Source organism: Pleurodeles waltl, chromosome 2_2 (assembly GCF_031143425.1).
Source record: "Pleurodeles waltl isolate 20211129_DDA chromosome 2_2, aPleWal1.hap1.20221129, whole genome shotgun sequence".
NCBI classification, from domain to species: domain Eukaryota; kingdom Metazoa; phylum Chordata; class Amphibia; order Caudata; family Salamandridae; genus Pleurodeles; species Pleurodeles waltl.
The window spans coordinates 1,028,871,485-1,028,890,799 of record NC_090439.1 but is presented as its reverse complement, the minus strand read 5'-3'; the positions used below and the strand labels follow the sequence as shown (position 1 = coordinate 1,028,890,799).

General features: G+C 47.5%; 1 protein-coding gene across 1 annotated transcript in view; it reads right to left on the bottom strand.

Annotated features, from left to right (window-relative positions):
* TG (thyroglobulin) overlaps nt 1–19,315 on the bottom strand; it is a 673,226-nt gene that overhangs the window by 466,591 nt on the left and 187,320 nt on the right. The window contains exon 23 of the mRNA XM_069220782.1: nt 188–307. Within this exon, the coding sequence (XP_069076883.1) occupies nt 188–307 (120 nt within the window). The remainder of the gene's footprint in view (nt 1–187; nt 308–19,315) is intronic.

The window sequence follows — 19,315 nt, the reverse complement described above, 5'->3', positions numbered from 1 at the left end:
ATACTTACTTGGGGAAATCTGCACATTAAAGATAGGGGAGGTGAAGGCCAACACGGTAAACACAGTTATACTGTACACATTGTATAAATTACAACTTGTTTCCCTACTCACTAGGAACCAGGACGACAGCATCTTCTCATGGTACCCCAATTTTCTCAATGTTCTGCTCCGCCTCATATCCACTTACCTGAGAAGCATGTCACAAAGTTAATATTGCCTCCAACGGAGGTGTCCGATTGAAAAATCCGGTCAACTTCTTCACTGACGATCATTTTGGATTCAGGAACAGCTTCAAACTTTCTCATCACTAAACAAAAGAAATTAGGTGAAATAAAATGGTGTCTATGTTCCATTTGACACCTCCACGCTCTCTCACTGATGATTCCAAGAGGAACAGTGTAATAAAGCAAAGCCCAATCACAAACGATAATAAAGCCCTTATGCAAACCACAATACAGCCTTCAAAGGCAGTTTATATTTTGTCTCTTAGCAAGTCATGCCTTCCCCATTTTGGTACGACAGACAGGACCTTTCCGAAAGTGCAGAGGGATAATAGCTGAGATTCCAGCATTCTCAAAAGTAAGAAATCACAATGTGAAAAAAAACACAGGGGCATATTTATACTCTGTTTGCGCCGAATGTGCGTCAAACATTTTGACGCACATTCGGCGCAGACCGTGCACCATATTTAAACTTTGACGCCCGAGCCCACGGACGTCAAAATTCCTCTGTGTGCGTCATTTTTTCGATGCGGGAAACTGCCTTGCGTTAATGACATGCAAGGTAGGTGTTCCCACCCAAAAAATGACTTTAAGGCCTGTTCGCCTTATTTATACTCCTGTGTCATTCTGACGCACAGGAGGGGGCGGGCCTTAAAAAATAGCGCACAGCCTGAAGTGCGCCTTTTTTAACGCCTGGGTCAGGACAGGAGTTAAGGGACTTGTGGGCTCATGTCCATGGTCTCTGACCATGGAAGGAGTCCAGAGGTGCCCTTCCCTGCCCCCAGGGACACCTCCTGCCACCCTCGCCCACCCATGGAGGACACCCATGGATGGGGGGACCCATCCCAGGTAAGTACAGGTAAGTTGAGGTAAGTATTTTTTGTGGCATAGAGGGGGCCTAATTTGAGCCCCCCTACATGCCCCCTTGCCCAATGGCCATGCCCAGGGGACAGAAGTCCCCTGGGCATGGCCATTGGGAAGGGGACATGACTCCTGTCTTTGCTAAGACAGGAGTAATTTCAATGGGGGTTGTGCAACAAAAAACGGCGCAAGTCCGGTTTGAGGCATAATTTTTGCCTCAAACCTGGCTTGCAGCATTTTTTGACGCACAGCCCCCATTTTCCCCTACGACGGCGCTGCTGGGTTTGAGTCATTTTTTTTTACTCTGACCAGTCCACAGCGCCGGCTAATGTCATTCCTTAAATAAGGCGCCCGCATGGCGTGTAGGAATGGCGTTAGCCGGTGGTAAATTTTTGACGCAAACCAGCGCCGGCACTGGTTTGCGTCAAAAAGAAGTATAAATATGGGCCACAATGCACTTTTGGGAAATGGGAGATGGGACACACCAGTGGCGGAAATTAATTGATCAATTTTATAAATTCATGTGGTTGATTTAGTGACATTATTAGTGTAACACCGACCACATCATGGGGTCTTTTGGTGCTGATCCAAACTAGGAGAGCCTTCAACCGTTCCCTGAAGCCTGATATCTATGCACAAAGAGTTTCAAAATAGGGAACCACCACACTTCGAGGCTGTTTGTAGCCCAGTGAATTGAACTGGGTCACACTGCGGAGATCACAACTACACACTTGCCATATTTTAAAGGCCAGGTGTTTTAGTTGGGACCTGTTGATGAAGGCACTTGTGAGCAATGCTTTTGATGTTTTCTGAAAAAATTATTTATGTTTTGAAAACCTTTACTCACAGGTTCTGATTGTCCCATAAATCTGCATGTTTTGGAGGCAGCAAACTTATCATTTTGGCAATCTGATTTTATTTAGCAATAAGTGAAGTTCTTAAGAGCTTTTATCAAGATTTATCCCAGAAAGGGTTTAATTGGTATAGTTCAACTCAAGACTCCACCATCAGAGACACAACGTATGGAGAAGAAAGAGGAATAGCCTGAGTGTCAGCTTCTCAGATGTTGTGAGAGAAACAAAACTGCATCTTCTCTTTAAGACCATACAAGGTCTGCGATTTCTAGTGGCAGGTAGTGACCACTAGTCACTTGAGAGCACTGTTTTATCCAGGTGTTATTTACTTGAGAACTCTCGTTCAAAACATTGTGAATAATTTTGACTTTGTCAGTAAGCCAGCGGGGGTATGGCCCACACTCCCCTTGTAGAGATCTGTGCTCTATACTAGGGGCATATTTATGAGAGCTGTACGCCATGCTTGCACCACTTAACGCAAGCCTCTAAGTCACATTTTTCAAGCCGCTCAAAGCCACTCAAAGCCATTTTGCGTGGCTTTGAATGGCTTCAAAATACTGGAGTAATGCAACGCAACGCAAATGACTGCATTGCAGTACTCTTAACAAGGGAGGCATTCCCATATTTACCAAACCTGGTAAACCTGGGGATGCACCAAAAAGATATACGCCCCCAGGAGAGGCGTAATAAAGAGAAATATCTTTATTTCTCCTCGTTGCTTCCTCTTTCTATCTGTGTGGCTCGTTTTGACGCACACATAGTTAGAGGAATATGCCTCTAAGGACTGTTTTTGTGTAGGATGGGGCATCTTCCTGCACAAAAAACTATCCTGCATGCACCGCAGGCACACTTGTACTCTGGGGCAAGGGTGTCTGCATCAGTGTTATGCAGCCCATTGTGTGCCAGAGCCAGGGGGAAGTACGGAAATGTGCTTATGCCTTAAATATGGCGCATTCCTGCCCTTTCCCAGTGACACAGCACAGCAAGGTGGCTTGCTGCACTTTTCCATTAATATGGCCCTTAGAGTTTCTCACCAGGCAGATAGAGATCTCTATACCTTCAGCAGAGCAGCGGTGGCAGCTTTAGTGAATGTACTGAAGCTTTGGCAAGCGGTTGCCATGTTTAGTGCACCCACTTTCTTTCAAAAACAAACTAACAAATGAGGAGGGTCATTTCTCTTGTTTTCTTCTTTGGTCGTCATGAAAAGGGAAAATGAACACCAGAACGAATGCCCAAAGGGGCAGAGTTTCTGGGGTACAGTGACCAACGGGCCTTTGGGAGACAGATCATCAGTCAAAAGTTGCCATCAGTCAGGCCAGCAGAAATTCCAACATCATAAATCTGGCAACCCTCTTCAATATTCTCAATAGAGTGGGAGACCACAACTTTGGTGGAGAGGTGTCTACTATTTCTTGCAGATGCCCGACATATCTCGAACTCTAAATCATGCCTTTTGGCATTTGGCAGTATAGACTGACATACAGTGGCTGAATATAGATAGACTGAGTGATTGTTTGAGAGAATCTAGATATAATAAACTCATGAAAATTAATGTTTGTAATGCTCTAATCTCTCATCCCCACTAGAAAATTCACTGGTTCCTCCCTATGAGGGGAAATTTTAATTGCAGAATTGAGACCTCAACATGAGAAGAGTCCTTTCCATATACAAGCCCAAATATAGCAGCAGATTGGGGGTCACTGCCAATCCTTTCTCAGGAAGTGGTATCACCAGATACCTCAAACCTCAGGAACCTCAGCTCACACTTGGAAGAATGTTAAGGTTCTGAACTGGTGCTTCTGGTCACTTTCTTAGCAAAAACGAAGATATTGGAAGCACAAGTTGAGTCAAGCCAAGGACACTGAACATGGTTTGGACAATATTTGCCCAAGGCTCTCACTGAACATAATTCTAATGCATCAAACAGAATGTTCTAAGAAGATCTTTCTTTAATAGGATCATTGCCTTTTGATACCCAACTAGCACCCATCTCCACACCCTCTGCAACAGTGCTCACTCCGTAAATTCATATCTCAAAACCCCCTTTGAGCAGTTATTAAATCTGCATCCTTGCTGTGACCATATTGGTTGACTCAGCCAATCATTCTTTCTAGTAATGTAGTATTTAATGGAATGCAACGGTCTTTTGATTTGGCTTTGCATTTTTGATTTCTCTGTCCAATCTGCATTGTGCAATGCTACGTTGAACCCCTGTCACCTCCTGCACAGTCCCAGCCTCTAGTTGAGCCAAGTTATAGCAACAGTATTGTATTGTATTGTATTGTATTGAGTATTTATAAAGCGCATTCCGGCCCGAGGGCATCGAAGCGCTAACTGGGAGAGGCAGAGTCAGCTAACAAGGGGACTCCAAGACTTATTGCGGAAAAAGCCAAGTCTTGACCAGTCTCCTGAATTTTAGATAATTGTGTTCTTGCCTTAAATCCAATGGTAGTGAGTTCCAAATTTTAGCAGCCGCAATGGTAAACGCTCTATCTCCCCACTTCGCCTTCTTAGTGCGGGATGTTTGAATTCGATAGGCAGAGGCAGATCGCAACAGCCTATCGGGCCTGTACCATTGCAGCTTAGTGGTTAGGGCTTTAGGCCCAATCCCATGGACAGCTTTGTGAGTGATGCAGAGAGCCTTGAAAGCGAGCCGCTGGGCTACCGGAAGCCAATGTAAATCTCTAAGGCACCTCTTAGCAGAGGCCCCACGAGGCAGTTTCAATAATAGCCTAGCCGCAGTGTTTTGCATCAACTGTAGCTTATTCAGCGTTTCTTTATCCAAGTTGAGCAGAAGCGCATTCCCGTAATCCAATTTGGAAATGACTAGAGCCAGAGTGGCAGTAGTTCTGCAGGATTGTGGAATAAAAGTATGCCAAGGATATCCTCAGAAGTCTTGGTTCTTTGCTGTCAGTGAATAAACTGTCCTCAGATGCCCTTAAAGCTCAGACATCACAATATTACACCTATACTAGTAGCATATTTTAATGGCTGAAATATTTTAATAATTTGGAATAGCTCTGCTGCCTGAGGATTTAAACAAAAATAGAAATTGAAAGCAGATTAAGTGTAAGAAACACGTTAATGCAGAACAGATTGCATCTAATTTGAAAGAAAGACTTGGTGTGCCCACACAGAAAACACAAGGTGCTTCTGATAAAACTCTTACCATACTGAAAAGGAATACAGATGCATGCCAAATTCAATAACATGGAGATTTCTGTCAAGCAGTAAAGAGTCTCTCATATATTTTTGTTATTACATACAGTTTATATGTAGTTTAGGTATAGTTTGAACCTCACCATATCACATTAACAGCACAAAATAGAAATATTCCTAATAATTAACACACATCTGGGAGTTTATTTTAAATACATTAAAATATTTACCCACAGCAGCAATTCATTGGAATTCATTTACAAATGATAAAATTCAATAGTTCTTTGTCTACAAAAGCGAAAAGGCCTACAGTGGATTAAAATATCCACTTTTACTCACCTGACAGCAAACCTATGGCTTGCAATAGATTTAGGAAGAGATGACAAAAGCTCTTATATTCCAAATGGCATGGACATGCCCAAGCCTGAATTCCACAAAATGATTCTACTTTAGAAAAGTTTAAGGCCTCAATAATAAGTTAAGCCTAGTGGTAATTACTGCATGCTAGTGTAAATAGTGAATGAATTTACTACCCACCAGATTACTAGTTAAAAGCATAAAGTGATATTTATCGCATGTGCTATTTACTGCATGTGACATTTACCAAATGAGAAAAATAACATGTGGGAAACAAAACTCAATTACTGGTATGAAAGGTCATTGAAAACCACTGGAAATTACCACCTTAGAGCACCTCCAGTGAAAAGAGGGTGATAAATAGTTACTTAAAGTGTAGTGAATTGAGGAGAAGCTGTAAAACAATACACGGAAAATAACAACACAACAATACACAAAACACTGTTCTTGCATTGTTTGAACTGAAAAGGTAAAATAACACACACACTTCGACACAGGGCCTGGCGTAAAGAAACACCCATGCACATATAAAGCGCACACACAGGTTGATTGCAGCAGCTCACACTTCCATGCCACAGTACACCACCATGGTTGCAGCACTAGTAAGCCACTATATCGGGTTGTGGCAGATACATATTCTGCTGTGTTAGAAATGGGGTTTTTGGTTGGCAGTCAGGTTACCTCCTGTCCAAGCAAAAGCCCTCACTCTAGTCAGGGTAAGTCACACACTATCCAAGATTATCCTGTGCCCACCCTCTGGTAGCTTGGCACGAGCAGTCAGGCTTAACTTAGAAGGCAATGTGTAAAGTATTTGTGCAATAAATCATACAATACCACCATATAGCACCACAAAACTACACCACACAGTGTTTAGAAAAATATATAATATTTATCAGGATAATTGTAGGTCAAAAAGAATAAAGTTGCAATGGAAAATTGTAGAAATATCACAGGGAAGTGATATAGAGTGTCTTAAGTCTTTAGAATGCAATACAGTGTCTTTCAAGCACAAAGTACCTGGTTTCTGGTGGAAAATCTCCTCAGAGGGCCACAGGAGAAGAGATGCGTGGAAAAAGGGGTGTGTGCGTCGATTTCTCCTCAGCACACACAGACTTGCGTCGGTCTTTTCCACGCGGGGAAGTCGGGCGTCGTTTTCCGGCGCGCAGACAGTCTCTTTTTGTGGATCGCGGGGATTACCAGATGTCCCGGGTCTGTGCGTGGATTCTCCCGCTTGTTTTCCGGCTGCGCGTCGTTCTGCGGGGCTGCGCGTCGAAGTTTCGATCTCACGGTAGGCGTCGCGTCGATTCCTCCTTGGAAGTCGGGCGGCGTTGTCCTTGCGAGGCCGTGCGTCGAAAGTTTGGTCTCACGGCAGGCGTCGCGTCGATTTCTCCTTGGAAGTCGGGCGGCGTTGTCCTTGCGAGGCCGTGCGTCAAAGTTTCGCACTCACGGTGGGCGTCGCGTCGATTTCTCCTGGAAAGTCGAGCGGCTTTGTCCTTGCGAGGTTGTGCGTCGAAGTCTCGATCGTCCCGAGGGCGTCGCGTCGATCAGCGTCGGTGTGCGGCGTTTTTCTCGCCGCGAAACAAGCTGTGCGTCGAAATTTTCGGCGCACGGAGCGTCCAAGTGAAAGGAAGAAGTCTTTTTGGTCCTGAGACTTCAAGGAACAGGAGGCAAGCTCTATCCAAGCCCTTGGAGAGCACTTTCACAGCCAGACAAGAGTTCAGCAAGGCAGCAGGGCAACAGCAAGACAGCAGTCCTTTGTAGAAAGCAGACAGGTGAGTCCTTTGAGCAGCCAGGCAGTTCTTCTTGGCAGGATGTAGTTTCTGGTTCCGGTTTCTTCTCCAGCAAGTGTCTGATGAGGTAGGGCAGAGGCCCTGTTTTATACCCAAATGTGCCTTTGAAGTGGGGGAGACTTCAAAGAGAGGCTAAGAAGTGCACCAGGTCCCCTTTCAGTTCAATCCTGTCTGCCAGGGTCCCAGTAGGGGGTGTGGCAGTCCTTTGTGTGAGGGCAGGCCCTCCACCCTCCCAGCCCAGGAAGACCCATTCAAAATGCAGATGTATGCAAGTGAGGCTGAGTACCCTGTGTTTGGGGTGTGTCTGAGTGAATGCACAAGGAGCTGTCAACTAAACCTAGCCAGACGTGGATTGTAAGGCACAGAAGGATTTAAGTGCAAAGAAATGCTCACTTTCTAAAAGTGGCATTTCTAGAATAGTAATATTAAATCCGACTTCACCAGTCAGTAGGATTTTGTACTACCATTCTGGCCATACTAAATATGACCTCCCTGCTCCTTTCAGATCAGCAGCTGCCACTTCAACAGTGTATGAGGGCAGCCCCAATGTTAGCCTATGAAGGGAGCAGGTCTTCCAGTAGTGCAAAAACGAATTTAGGAGTTTTACACTACCAGGACATATAACTACACAGGTACATGTCCTGCCTTTTACCTCCACAGCACCCTGCTCTAGGGGATACCCAGGGCACACATTAAGGGTGACTTATATGCAGAAAAAGGGGAGTTCTAGGCTTGGCAAGTACTTTTAAATGCCAAGTCGAGGTGGCAGTGAAACTGCACACCCAGGCCTAGCAATGGTAGGCCTGAGACAAGGAAAAGGGGCTACTTAGGTGGGTGGCACAATCCGTGCTGCAGGTCCACTAGTAGCATTTAATCTATATGCCCTAGGCACCTGGAGTGCACATGACTGGGGACTTATAAGTAGATTAAATAGTTCAATCAGGTATGATCCAAAGTTACCATGTTTACAGAGAGAGAGCATATACACTTTATCACTGGTTAGCAGTGGTAAAGTGCGCAGAGTCTAAAAACCAGCAAAACAGTATCCAAAACGAGGAGGGAGGCAGGCAAAAAGTTAGGGGTGACTACCCTAAGGCTGTCAGGTCTAACATGTGTCCCCCCCAGCTGAAAGTGGGGAGAGCTACCCGACCTCCTGGGAGCTCTCATCGCTAAGGCGGAAGTACCTGGAGAGACCATCAGCATTGGCGTGGTCAACCCCTGGGCGATGTTCCACCGTAAAGTCCATCCCCTGTAGGGAAATGGACCACCTCAGAAGTTTTGGATTCTCACCCCTCATCTGCATGAGCCATCTGAGGGGTCTGTGGTCTGTCTGAACTAGGCAGTGAGTCCCAAACAGGTAGGGCCTCAGCTTCTTCAGGGCCCAGACCACAGCAAAAGCTTCTCTTTCAATAGCACTCCACCTCTGTTCCCGTGGTAATAGCCTTCTGCTAATAAAGACTACCGGTTGATCTTGGCCCTCCTCATTTAGCTGTGCTAGGACTGCCCCTATGCCATGCTCTGAAGCGTCTGTCTGCACGATAAATTCCTGGGAGAAGTCAGGGGCCTTGAGCACGGGGGCCGTGCACATGGCTTCCTTTAGGGCGTCAAAGGCTTTCTGACAAGCCTCTGTCCAATTCACCAACCTAGGTTGCTTCTTGGACGTGAGTTCGGTCAAGGGGGACACAATGGTACCATAGCCCTTGACAAACCTGCGGTAGTATCCGGTGAGGCCTAAAAAGGCTCTCACCTCAGTCTGGGTTCGAGGTGGTTGCCAGGCCTTGATAGTTTCGATCTTGGCCTGGAGTGGCTGCACCTTGCCACCACCTACTAGGTGTCCCAAGTACACCACGGAACCCTGCCCAATCTGGCACTTACTAGCCTTGATGGTCAGGCCTGCCTGTTGCAGGGCCTGAAGCACCTCCTTGAGGTGGAGCAGGTGTTCCTCCCAGCTGGAACTGTAGACAGCTATGTCATCCAGGTAGGCTGCACAGAAGGCATCCTTGCCAGCCAGGACCCCGTTAACCAACCGTTGGAAGGTAGCGGGGGCATTTTTTAATCCAAACGGCATCACTCGGAACTGGTAATGGCCGTCAGGGGTGGAAAAGGCGGACCTTTCCTTAGCCCCCTCAGTCAGGGCGATCTGCCAGTACCCTGAAGTAAGATCAAACGTACTCAGGAACTTGGCAGCGCCTAGCCTGTCCACGAGCTCATCAGCTCGGGGGATGGGGTGAGCATCAGTCCGGGTGACTGAGTTGAGACCCCGGTAGTCCACACAGAACCGGAGATCTGGCTTCGCACCTGGGGCAGTAGCCTTAGGGACCAATACCACTGGGCTGGCCCAGGGACTACTGGATTTCTCAATGACCCCTAGAGTCAACATCTTGGAGACCTCCTCCTTGATGCTGGCCTTCACCTTATCCGACAACCTGTAAATTTTGTTTTTCACAGGGAGACTGTCACCGGTGTCAATATCATGAACACAGAGGTGGGTCAGCCCAGGAGTAAGGGAGAACAGGGGGGAGAACTGCTCCAACAGCTCATAACAGTCTCCTTTCTGATTTAGAGTCAGGGTGCCAGACAGAATGACCCCGCTTACTGACCCATCACCTTCTTGGGCAGAGAGGAGGTCGGGGAGAGGTTCACTCTCCTCTTCCGTTCCTTCATCTGTGACCAGAAGCATGTTGATCTCCGACCTCTCACAATGAGCTTTTAGTCGGTTCACATGGAGCACCCTTAGGGGATTCCTAGGGGTTTTGAGGTCCACTAGGTAAGTGGCCTCCCCTTTCCGCTCCTTTATTTCAAATGGGCCAGACCAGCGGTCCTGGAGAGCTCTGGGCTCTACTGGCTCCATTACCCACACTTTGTCTCCAGGTTGAAACTCTACCAGGGTGGCCTTCTGGTCATACCATTGTTTCATCACCTCTTGACTGGCCTCAAGGTTATCTTGGGCTTCTTTCCAGAAGCGGGTCATCTGGTTGCGGAGGGCCAACATATAGCTGACCACATCCTGAGGGGGTGCCTTTGGAGCTTTCTCCAATCCCTCCCGGACAATGCTTAAGGGTCCCCTGACAGGGTACCCATAGAGAAGTTCAAAGGGACTGAACCCTACCCCTCTCTGGGGGACCTCTCTGTAAGCAAAGAGAAGGCATGGTAAGAGGACGTCCCACTTACGCCTCATGGCCTCAGGAAGGCCACCAATCATGCCTTTCAGGGTCTTGTTGAATCTCTCCACAAGACCGTTCGTCTGGGGGTGATAGGGTGTGGTGAACTTGTAAGTTACACCACACGCATCCCACAGCGACTTCATGTATGCGGACATGAAGTTAGTGCCTCTGTCAGACACTATTTCCTTGGGGAACCCCACACGGGTAAATATCCCCATCAGGGTTCTGGCCACCACCGGTGCAGTTACTGTCCTTAGAGGGATTGCCTCTGGGTAACGGGTGGCATGGTCCACCAAAACCAGGATGAACCTGTTGCCTAAGGCAGTTTTGGGGTCCAAGGGGCCAACAATGTCGATGCCCACCCTTTCAAAGGGGGTGCCAACGACAGGAAGTGGAATCAGGGGGGTTTTAACCCTTTTTCGTGCTTTACCACTGGCCTGGCAGGTAGGACAGGATCTGCAGAACTTGTCTGAGTGTGTCCTCATTTTGGGCCAATAAAAGTGGGTGTCAAGCCTGTTAAAGGTCTTGCCCTGCCCCAAATGTCCTGCCAGGGGAATGTCGTGAGCCAGACCCAGTAGGAAGGTTCGGTAACATTGGGGGACCACCAGCACACGTGCTGCCCCAAAGCCCGGAACCTTAGGCTCACTGTAAAGGAGATCATTCTCCCAATATAGGTGGTGATTGCCAGAGGCGTCGCCGGCTGCCTGGTTTGAGGCTTGTTTCCTCAAACCTTCTAGAGTGGGACATTCTTTCTGCGCCTTGCAGAAGTCCTCCCTGGTGGGTCCACCCTCAACTTGCCAACCAGCAAGCTCAGGTAAGTCACCTAGGGCGGCGATGTCTTCCCCAGTTGGCTCGGAAGCCTCCTCCTCAGGAGCCCCGTCAGCCACTGTGGGAACAGCGGGGGCCGGTTTCCCGCACCCCTGGTCCCCCCTCCTGGCAGCTCTCTGGGCCATCGTTCCAGGCTCCAGATGCCCTTGACTTCCCTCTCGGTCAGCCATGGACCGTGTGGTCATGCAGACCCACTCAGGTAACCCTAACATCTCCAGGTGAGACCTGAGCTCTACTTCTTTCCAAGCAGTGTGCTCAAGGTCATTGCCTAACAGACAATCTACAGGCATGGCAGGACTCACAGCTACTTTCAGAGTACCAGAGACCCCCCCCCACTCAAAGGGAACCAGAGCCACCGGTAGGTGACTCTCGCGATTGTCAGCTACTCTGACCTGGTGGAATGTATTAGGCATTATCTGCTCTGCTGACACCAGCTGACTCTTGATAGTAGTCATACTGGCTCCTGTGTCACGTAGAGCCTCCACCCTCTGCCCATCAATGGTGACCCACTGCCGGTACTTGGAAGTATTTCTAGGCATGTGGGCCTTGGGCACCATTTCTCCTTCTCCCAGGGACACTAGGGAAATCTCTACCTGTTCCCCAAAGCTAGTTGGGTCCATCTGCCCCCCGAGTGCTACACTAGTCAACCCAGGTGCCTGTCCAGTAGTGGACGGTGCCCTCTTGGGGCACTGAGGATCGCCTTTGTAGTGACCATATTGGTAACATTCCATGCATTTGGGGCTAGATTTTCCTGACCTGTCAAATGTCCCTGGCTTTCTCCCAAATTTGGAAAAGGAAGGGTTGCCACCCCCTCCCTGGGAATTCTTTTGGGGGCCTTTAGAGAGTTCCTTATCTGTAAGTTTATCTCCCCCCTCTTTCTTCTGTTGGGAACCCTGACCACCTTTGTGGGAGTCCCCCCCAGGTACCTTTTTGGACACTCTGGTGCTAACCCAGAGGTCCGCCTCCTCAGCAAGCTTCCTGGGATCAGTCAGCTTACTATCCACTAGGTGCTGGCGCAAATCTGTATAAGTAACATTAAGCATATGCTCTCTCAGGATCAAATCATATAAACTTTTATAATCTGCTACTTTGTTGCCCCGCACCCATCCATTCAGTGCCTTACTAGAGAAATCAAAGAAATCTACCCATGTTTGTGTGGTTTGTTTGGTGCTGTCCCTGAACCTCTGACGGTATCCCTCAGGGGTCAGCCCAAACTTGGCAAGTAAAGTGGCTTTCTGGAGTGGGTATGTGTTTTGATCCGGTGGATCCAATGTGAGAAGTGTGTCCCTCCCCAATGGCGGCACATAGCCCCACATAGCTACCCCCCATTGCCCTTCAGGAACCTCATGAGCCCTTAGTGCAACTTCATAAGCAGCTAACCATTTATCTATGTCATCTCCCACCACAAAACTGGGCACCACATTTTTGGGTATACGAACCTTCTTTTCTCCAGCAGGTCCTGTCTGTATGCTGCCACCATTATTGCTGGATTCAGACTGTCTTGCCTTGATCTCCAGCTCCTTGAGACTCAGTTCATGAGCCAACAATAGTTTCTTTTCAGCCAAAGCTCTTTCAGCTTCCACTTGTTTGGCTGCTCTTTCAGCTTCTGCTTGTTTGGCTGCCCTTTCAGCTTCTGCTTGAATCTGTTTGGCTGTCCTTTCAGCTTCAATCTGTTTGGCTGCTCTTTCAGCCTCAGCTTGTTTGGCTTCTCTTTCTGCCCTCCTCTCCTCCTGTTGCGCCTCAATTTTCATTTTTGCCATTTGCAATTGGAACTCCCTTTCCTCTCTCCTTTCCTCTGCGGTCAGGCTTTGCATGGAGACACTGCTCCCTGGTCTGGAAGGGTGCACAATTGCAGTGGTAACACCATCCATAGATAGTGAAAATCCTTCTGAGGGGCCATTTTCTGGCTCCCCTTCCTCATCATCCTCTAAATGGGCTTCTGCCCAGGCCCTCAGCGCCACTTGAAAGTCCTCCTTTCTGGAGGCCCCTTGGGTGGGTACCCTCAATGCCCTGCAGAATCCTCTTAGTTGTTTGACCGTGTATGTATCCAACTGGACTAGGTCAAAGTCCCCTGTCTGAGACCCAGTCAGAGACATGTTGAGTGAGGATTTAGTTTTCGAAAATTGTCAGGAAAAAACGGATTTTCAAAAAGAGATCAAAACCAAGTTGACCTTCAACTGTGGGTAGGTAGTGAGATACTTAGCTACTGTATGTCACTGCACAAATACAAGTCCTATCCTCACCGCTGATCACCAATGTTAGAAATGGGGTTTTTGGTTGGCAGTCAGGTTACCTCCTGTCCAAGCAAAAGCCCTCACTCTAGTCAGGGTAAGTCACACACTATCCAAGATTATCCTGTGCCCACCCTCTGGTAGCTTGGCACGAGCAGTCAGGCTTAACTTAGAAGGCAATGTGTAAAGTATTTGTGCAATAAATCATACAATACCACCATATAGCACCACAAAACTACACCACACAGTGTTTAGAAAAATATATAATATTTATCAGGATAATTGTAGGTCAAAAAGAATAAAGTTGCAATGGAAAATTGTAGAAATATCACAGGGAAGTGATATAGAGTGTCTTAAGTCTTTAGAATGCAATACAGTGTCTTTCAAGCACAAAGTACCTGGTTTCTGGTGGAAAATCTCCTCAGAGGGCCACAGGAGAAGAGATGCGTGGAAAAAGGGGTGTGTGCGTCGATTTCTCCTCAGCACACACAGACTTGCGTCGGTCTTTTCCACGCGGGGAAGTCGGGCGTCGTTTTCCGGCGCGCAGACAGTCTCTTTTTGTGGATCGCGGGGATTACCATATGTCCCGGGTCTGTGCGTGGATTCTCCCGCTTGTTTTCCGGCTGCGCGTCGTTCTGCGGGGCTGCGCGTCGAAGTTTCGATCTCACGGTAGGCGTCGCGTCGATTCCTCCTTGGAAGTCGGGCGGCGTTGTCCTTGCGAGGCCGTGCGTCGAAAGTTTGGTCTCACGGCAGGCGTCGCGTCGATTTCTCCTTGGAAGTCGGGCGGCGTTGTCCTTGCGAGGCCGTGCGTCAAAGTTTCGCACTCACGGTGGGCGTCGCGTCGATTTCTCCTGGAAAGTCGAGCGGCTTTGTCCTTGCGAGGTTGTGCGTCGAAGTCTCGATCGTCCCGAGGGCGTCGCGTCGATCAGCGTCGGTGTGCGGCGTTTTTCTCGCCGCGAAACAAGCTGTGCGTCGAAATTTTCGGCGCACGGAGCGTCCAAGTGAAAGGAAGAAGTCTTTTTGGTCCTGAGACTTCAAGGAACAGGAGGCAAGCTCTATCCAAGCCCTTGGAGAGCACTTTCACAGCCAGACAAGAGTTCAGCAAGGCAGCAGGGCAACAGCAAGACAGCAGTCCTTTGTAGAAAGCAGACAGGTGAGTCCTTTGAGCAGCCAGGCAGTTCTTCTTGGCAGGATGTAGTTTCTGGTTCCGGTTTCTTCTCCAGCAAGTGTCTGATGAGGTAGGGCAGAGGCCCTGTTTTATACCCAAATGTGCCTTTGAAGTGGGGGAGACTTCAAAGAGAGGCTAAGAAGTGCACCAGGTCCCCTTTCAGTTCAATCCTGTCTGCCAGGGTCCCAGTAGGGGGTGTGGCAGTCCTTTGTGTGAGGGCAGGCCCTCCACCCTCCCAGCCCAGGAAGACCCATTCAAAATGCAGATGTATGCAAGTGAGGCTGAGTACCCTGTGTTTGGGGTGTGTCTGAGTGAATGCACAAGGAGCTGTCAACTAAACCTAGCCAGACGTGGATTGTAAGGCACAGAAGGATTTAAGTGCAAAGAAATGCTCACTTTCTAAAAGTGGCATTTCTAGAATAGTAATATTAAATCCGACTTCACCAGTCAGTAGGATTTTGTACTACCATTCTGGCCATACTAAATATGACCTCCCTGCTCCTTTCAGATCAGCAGCTGCCACTTCAACAGTGTATGAGGGCAGCCCCAATGTTAGCCTATGAAGGGAGCAGGTCTTCCAGTAGTGCAAAAACGAATTTAGGAGTTTTACACTACCAGGACATATAACTACACAGGTACATGTCCTGCCTTTTACCTCCACAGCACCCTGCTCTAGGGGATACCCAGGGCACACATTAAGGGTGACTTATATGCAGAAAAAGGGGAGTTCTAGGCTTGGCAAGTACTTTTAAATGCCAAGTCGAGGTGGCAGTGAAACTGCACACCCAGGCCTAGCAATGGTAGGCCTGAGACAAGGAAAAGGGGCTACTTAGGTGGGTGGCACAATCCGTGCTGCAGGTCCACTAGTAGCATTTAATCTATATGCCCTAGGCACCTGGAGTGCACATGACTGGGGACTTATAAGTAGATTAAATAGTTCAATCAGGTATGATCCAAAGTTACCATGTTTACAGAGAGAGAGCATATACACTTTATCACTGGTTAGCAGTGGTAAAGTGCGCAGAGTCTAAAAACCAGCAAAACAGTATCCAAAACGAGGAGGGAGGCAGGCAAAAAGTTAGGGGTGACTACCCTAAGGCTGTCAGGTCTAACATGCTGCGATAAACCATGCTGCATGATGATGGAAACTAGGCCCCAGAGCCAAGACCCTAAAGGGCGCAGCAATGCTGGGTGACAGCATATGGGTAGAACCACTTAACATGAGTCAACCTGAAATCCTGTGGACATACAGACTCAAAGTGAGCACCATAGAGAACTTACCTACACAAGGGATACTCTAAAGCCCAACATAGGGACCCACTGCTGTTAGAAAAGGGGTCTTTGGTTGGCAGTCAGGTTACCCCCTGTCCAAGCAAGGACTCTCAATCTAGTCAGGGTAAGTCACACACAATCCAAATGATCCTGTGCCCACCCTCTGGTAGCTTGGCACTGAGCAGTCAGGCTTAACTTAAAAGGCAATGTGTAAAGTATTTGTGCAATAAATCATGCAATAAAACAGTGCAAACACCACAAAAATACATCACACAGGTTTAGAAAAATATTATCTGAGTAGATTAAGGCCACAACAATCAAGATTTGATAATTACAAGTTGAAACATCACTTCTGTAATGATAAATAGAGTCTTTAGTTCTTAAAAAGCAATAAGTGTGCCTTGCAAGAACAAAGTATCTGGTTTGCGTTGAATTATCCGCACAGGACCGCAAAGGAGGAGATACGTGGAAAACGGGGAGGTGTGCGTCGTTTTCTCTGGGCGCACACAGATGATGCGTCAATGCTTTTCCACGCAGCAAGGGCTTTGCCTTGATTTCTGGCACGCAGGCTTGGATCCTCTTCGTGTTTCAGGGTATTTGGCCTCCCCAGAGACGATGCAGAGAAATCCTGGGCGTGCAAGACGAAGTCACAGGAGCTGTGTTTATTCAGTGGGCGATGCAGAGAAATTTCTGCCGCGCGTCAGGTGTTGCGTCGATTCTTCTCGCAGGAAGTCAGGCTGCTTCGATCCTGTGGGCTGGGCGTCGAAGTTCCGGTTGCAACGTTGGCGCTGCGTCGATCTCCACTCGCAGAGCAGGGCTGGGTTGTTCCGGTTCGGCAATGCAGTGATTTTCTCACCGTAGGGCAGGCTGTGCGCCGATTCTGGCAGGCTGTGTGTCGATTTGTGCTGCACAATGAGTTATTTGCAGAGATGAAGTCTTTTTGGCCCTGAGGCTTCAGGAAACAGGAGGCAAGCTCAATCCTAGCCCTTGGAGAGCACTTTTCAGCAGAGCCAGAGGGCAGCAAGGCAGCAGGGCAACAGCAAGGCAACAGTCCTTTACAGCAAAGCAGTCAGGTGAGTCCTTTGGGCAGCCAGGCAGCTTCTCTTAGCAGGTTGTCAGTTCTGGTTCAGAGTTTCTTTCTCAGGAGGTATCTTGTCAAGAAGTGCCTGAGTTGATAGGGTCAGGGACCCAATTTATACACCCAAATGTGCCTTTGAAGCGGGGGAGACTTCAAAAAGTGACTTAGAAGTGCACAAGGTCCCCTTTCAGTTCCATCCTCTCTGCCAGGGTCGTAGTAGTGGGTTTGGCAGTCCATTGTGTGAGGGCAGGCCACTGTCCCTTAATAGGTAAGTGTCAGGCCCTCCACCCTCCCAGCCCAGGAAGACCCATTCAGTATGCACATGTGTGCAGGTGTGACTGAGCATCCTATATCTGGGGTTGTCTGAGTGAAATGGACAAAGAAAGCTGTCAACTAACCTAGCCAGACATGGGTTGTAAGGCACAGAAGGATTTAAGTGCAGAGAAATGCTCACTTTCTAAAAGTGCCATTTCTAAAATAGTAATATTAAATCCAACTTCACCAGTCAGCAGGATTTTGTATTACCATTCTGGCCATACTAAATATGACATTGTTACTCCTTTCAGATCAGAATCTACCACTCAAACAGTTTATGAGGGCAGCCTTAATGTTAGCCTATGAGAGGAGCAGGCCTCACAGCAGTTTAAAACAAATTTAGGAGTTTTACACTACCAGGACATACAGAACAGATATGTTCATGTCCTATTTTTTACTTACATAGCACCCTACACTATGGGTTACCTAGGGCCTACCTTAGGGATGACTTATATGAAGAAAAAGGAGAGTTTTAAGGCTTGGCAAGTACTTTTAAATGCCAAGTCGAATTGGCAGTGAAACTGCCCACACAGGCCTTGCAATGGCAGGCCTGAGACATGGTTAAGGGGCTACTTATGTGGGTGGCACAATCAGTGCTGCACGCCCACTAGTAGCATTTAATCTATAGGCCCTCGGCACATGTAGTGCACTTTAGTAGGGACTTACAAGTAAATTAAATAAGCCAATTAGGTATGAGCCAATGTCACCATGTTTGCAGGGAGAGAGCATATGCACTTTAGCACTGGTTAGCAGTGGTAAAGTGTGCAGAGTCCTAAAACCAGCAAAAATAGTGTCAACAAGTGGAGGGAGGCAGGCAAAACGTTGAGGGTGACCACCCTAAGGCTGTCAGGTCTAACAACTGCCATTCCTCCTTCCTGAAAAATGTGAATGGTACTAGAGTTCTTTGCAACATGCATCATCCAATTTGCTGAGAGTGAGTGGCCTATACAGCTCCCCTTGGAGACACACCCATACAATTGCAGCAAAGCAAACACCTATGCCATAGCTAGATTTTCTGATGATCTAGAGGCAATTAACTGCATCATGTACACTTGGACGCCTCACGTAGACAGGAACAAATTTGCTGCAATTGTAAAAATAAGTCCACTCTTATTATGCAAACCCTATGTGATATATTCCTATGTATACTGAACTGCCATACTAGGTGTCCTGGTTTAAAACACAATGCCATGATCCTGCAGAGGAACAACTTGGTAACACATTCCCCCTTAACAATTTTGGGTGCTTGATGAGTAGAAAAAAATCAAAAGATGACTACAATACATTATGATTGCTGTAGGCCAATCTCAGTGTATGTCTGCTGTGCCATTAGAAATTGTTAGCATATATAGTAAGACATACATAGAACAATGTGAAACCGTGTAACAGATTACATTGGTCATTCTTCTCAATAGTGATGATTCTACGCAACTTCAACTTTTAACAATCACATGTACTTCCATTACAGCTCTCATGCCTCTAACCTTGAATTCATCTGGCCTTCAACATTTTATTCATGTCTTCCACTCCGGGAATGCTGAGGATGGTCAGAATTTGTTCTTTCAATGGCTTACAGTAGACCTGAGGTGGAGTACCAGGACCAGTTGCCATGCTATTTTGCTTGTGTTTCATGATTTGCTTAGCTACCTAGCAGTTGAAGGTTTGGAACCTGTTTTTGACATGTGGATATGTTGAGGTGGCATTCATTTAGTCTATTAGCTCCTTCCATAGGCATGTTCCTGATTTAGGTGCAGTCTTCAGCATGTGATAGTACATTTGACGTTCATGGTGTCTAACCACATCCTTGGAAAGGCCCTCAAGCGTTAGATCCATAAACATGTTCTTCCTAAACCTGCTGAGGCCCACGATGACAGAGATTGGCAGGTTTCTACTTATGATAACTAAATGATGTCAGAAGACGAAGAGAGATTCTGTGTGTCTTGTTTTAAAATGCTTTCGCCACACAAAATGATTACCTGTGAACTTCGATACAGGAAGGAGCTGTAGGCAGCGGCGT